We start from the raw sequence: 3,312 nt of genomic DNA on the forward strand, positions 1-3,312 counted from the left end.
ACCAGCCCCCACCCCACCCCCGTTCCCTGCCGTGGATGGTTTTTAGGTGGAGTCGTTTGCACCAAAACCCAATAGCTGCTGCTGTTCTTGCTGCTATTTTTTATTTATTTATTTTTTTTAATGATACTGTTTCCACAGCAGGGGAAGAGAGAACTGATCCCGAACATACTCCCAGAGAATGAATAATCACAAGAAACTGGCTTAAGCAGCTCCCTGGATCTGGTGCATTATTTCGATTAAGTTTATTTTGATTTGATTATTTTTTTTAAATTACTATTTAATATATTTTTTTCTCCCCCCCCAGTCATCTTTGTGATTTTATTTTCTGCATTTTTAAGTTTGGTTTTTGGTGTTTTGTTTTTTTTTTGGGGGGGGGGTTCAGCGTGGTTTTGGGGTTGCTGCAGGGGTTGTTGTTGGGTTGTTGTTTTTTTTTCACCTTTTGGGGGATTTGCAAACCGAATTACATGCATGTCCAGTGGGGGAAGGTTTAATTTTGACGATGGAGGGTCGTACTGTGGAGGCTGGGAGGACGGAAAGGCTCATGGCCACGGAATCTGTACCGGCCCGAAGGGTCAAGGTGAATACTCGGGCTCCTGGAGTCACGGCTTTGAGGTGCTGGGGGTCTACACTTGGCCCAGTGGCAACACTTACCAGGGCACCTGGGCGCAGGGCAAGCGCCATGGCATTGGCTTGGAGAGCAAGGGGAAGTGGGTGTACAAAGGAGAGTGGACCCATGGATTTAAGGGACGGTACGGGGTCCGGGAATGCACTGGAAATGGGGCCAAGTACGAAGGCACCTGGAGCAATGGATTACAGGATGGCTACGGGACAGAGACCTACTCGGATGGAGGTAGGTGCTGCATTGATACCTTCCTGGCTGTCTGGGTGGGGGTGTGGGGGCACAAGGCTCTGAACGGGGACCCTGCTTTTAGGCTGGGGTCTGTACCCTGCTGGCTTGGGGTGAGGGTTGCTCATACCCTGCAGGAGATAAGGAACCAGCCCTTTGCCACAGGTAGCCCCATAGGCTCAGTGGGTGCTGGGTCCTTCCCCCCACGCTTCTCCTTGAGCAGGCTTTTTGGGGAGAAAAGCTGCCTGTGCTGCTGGGGGGGGGGGACACTCAGCTCTCACCCAGAGGGTGGGAGAACGGGGTGGGCCGTGCAACTGGGAAACAACCCAAGTTGCACATGGGGTTTGCAGTTCTGCACCACTGGAACCTGTAGGATTTGCATGGAAGCAACCCTGGGCTGGGGGGAGGGAAGTGTGCAGGGGGATCCAGGGCAGATGGGTGCAGCTTTGGTGCTGCAAATGCTTCCAGCAAGGGCCTGGGGTCTCTGCACTCCCTGCAGCCCCTCCAAACGCAGCCCCACACTTAATAATACCAGGCAAAAGACTTTAATTCAGACAAGAGTCTTACATTCTAGTTTATGGCTTAATGCTTAGTGTAGGGGCTCAGAGGGATCACCAAAGCTATTCCCTGCCATCAACATGGCTTAACAAGCTGTGGAGGGGAAACTAGGATTAAATAAAAAAAACAAGAAAACCCAATTGAAGCTAAAAAAATAAATACATTTGTGGACTAACAAGCTTTAAGGCTGAACTAGGAGAAACAGCTGGTGCTCTGCTGTAAGTGGCTGTATCATCCTCTCTCCTGTTCTGTGGCTACTTCCATCTAAACTGCCACCATAATACCAGGCAGGCCCTGCCTGCTGGCAGCCAGGGACCTTGGGCAGTCAGGGACCTGGTGTTTTGCTGGCAAGCCTGTCCATCCAGAGCAGGATCAGTTGGGGTTTTTAAGACGTTGTCATTTTTCCAGGCTTGCTCCACGTTAGGGACGTTGCAGCGCTGATGAGCCCCATGGCAGCCCTCCCGAAAGGTGCTGCAAGACCTTTCTCTAGCAACCCCACTTTGCTGCTTTGTGATCATACAGGGAGGCAGGATTTAACGTTACCTGCCACTGCTCTTTCCTGCTCTCAAAGGGAAAGGTGGAATGATCTCTGAGGGGTTTTTTTAGAAAGGTAATTCGGTGCTGGTGGCTTTCTCCTAAAGGAAAATGCAGCTGCAACCTTTTGTTTCAGCTGCCTGGAATAATGCTGGGGTCTGAGCTGGAATCTGCCAAGTGTGTGTTTGCAAACCGTTGGTAAATCCCAGCAGTCCTTCCGCTGGGAATGGCCGGAGAATAACCGTGGCCTCCCACGTTCAGAGCAGCCGTGGGGAGGGGATGTGGGGCGGTTTCTGTGTGTTCCCACCCTGAGTGCTGTCACCCTGCTCCCCTCCTGGCACCCAGCCCCTGCTGCCAGAGGGTGGGGGCTGCAGGAAGGCAGGCAGAAGTCTTGACAAACTACAGGTCTCCGAGGGCTGGGCGTTGCAGGGCTGGCCCCGTCCCTGGGCACACACATGTCCCCACCCTTCCCCATTGCCTGCAGCACAGCAGCTCCTTGGGAAATCCAGGGAGCATCTCCAAACTGGAGTGGCTTACCAGCAGTTTCACCATTTCTGAGAACCTACCAGAAGCAAAGAGCTTTTTTATCTTCCATCTTGGCAGGCCACCCCACCTTCTTGATGTTCAGGAGCCCAAAAGCTGTATGGCAGGTGTGTCACCTTAGGGGGAGGTGAGAGGATCAAGGGCAGGGTCTGTAGCACAGTGTTCCCTCCCCCCAGCCCCAGGGACTCTGCAAACCATCCTAGGAGGAAGGGATGGCTGTGCTGGGGAATGCAGAGTGATGGCACCTGTGGTCAAGGCCAGGAGCAGGGACAGGCCACACACACCCCATCCGGGCTGCTCCACACCAGCTTTCCCCCCAGGCACTCACTACTGAGCTAACCCAGCTGAAACTGTACTTTGACCAACTCAGTTGCCAGTACCCAGAGGCCACAGCTCTTCTCCACTTGCCTGTCTCCATTCTAGGTGGAAAACACCAAAGTTTGGGCACCTCCAGCCTTTTGGGCACCGAACCTTGGTGAAATTTGTGCTTTTGGATGTGAGAAGCTGGTGTGTGCAGGAGCTCTGCTGGGAGGGTGGCTGTGGAGATGTGGCACAGGGGAGGCAACTGTTGGGAAGGATGTTCCTCATTAATCAAGTCATTACCTTCATCAAACTGAAGTGTCCTAGAATCCTCGCCCTGGCATCTGTCACTTGCCACCCACAGATAAATACTCATCCCTTGCATATATATATATATTTATATATTTATATAGCACATCAGCCAGGGCCAGAGGCTGGGTCCCTAAATGCGCAGCGTGTTCCAGAATTCCCGGCTTTCCCTCTGGTTGTGCCACCTCCTTGCACAGGTGTGGGAAGGGGCAGGTCTCCCC

At 52.7% G+C, this 3,312-nt stretch overlaps 1 protein-coding gene across 1 annotated transcript in view; it reads left to right on the forward strand.

Annotated features, from left to right (window-relative positions):
• Nucleotides 1–412: 412 nt before the first annotated feature.
• JPH3 (junctophilin 3) overlaps nucleotides 413–3,312 on the forward strand; it is a 53,341-nt gene continuing 50,441 nt past the window's right edge. The window contains exon 1 of the mRNA XM_010001092.1: nucleotides 413–850. Coding sequence (XP_009999394.1) covers nucleotides 469–850 — 382 coding nt within the window. The 5' untranslated portion in view covers nucleotides 413–468. The remainder of the gene's footprint in view (nucleotides 851–3,312) is intronic.

This window comes from Chaetura pelagica, unplaced genomic scaffold (genome assembly GCF_000747805.2).
Source record: "Chaetura pelagica isolate M959 unplaced genomic scaffold, ChaPel_1.0 scaffold227, whole genome shotgun sequence".
NCBI classification, from domain to species: Eukaryota; Metazoa; Chordata; class Aves; order Apodiformes; family Apodidae; genus Chaetura; species Chaetura pelagica.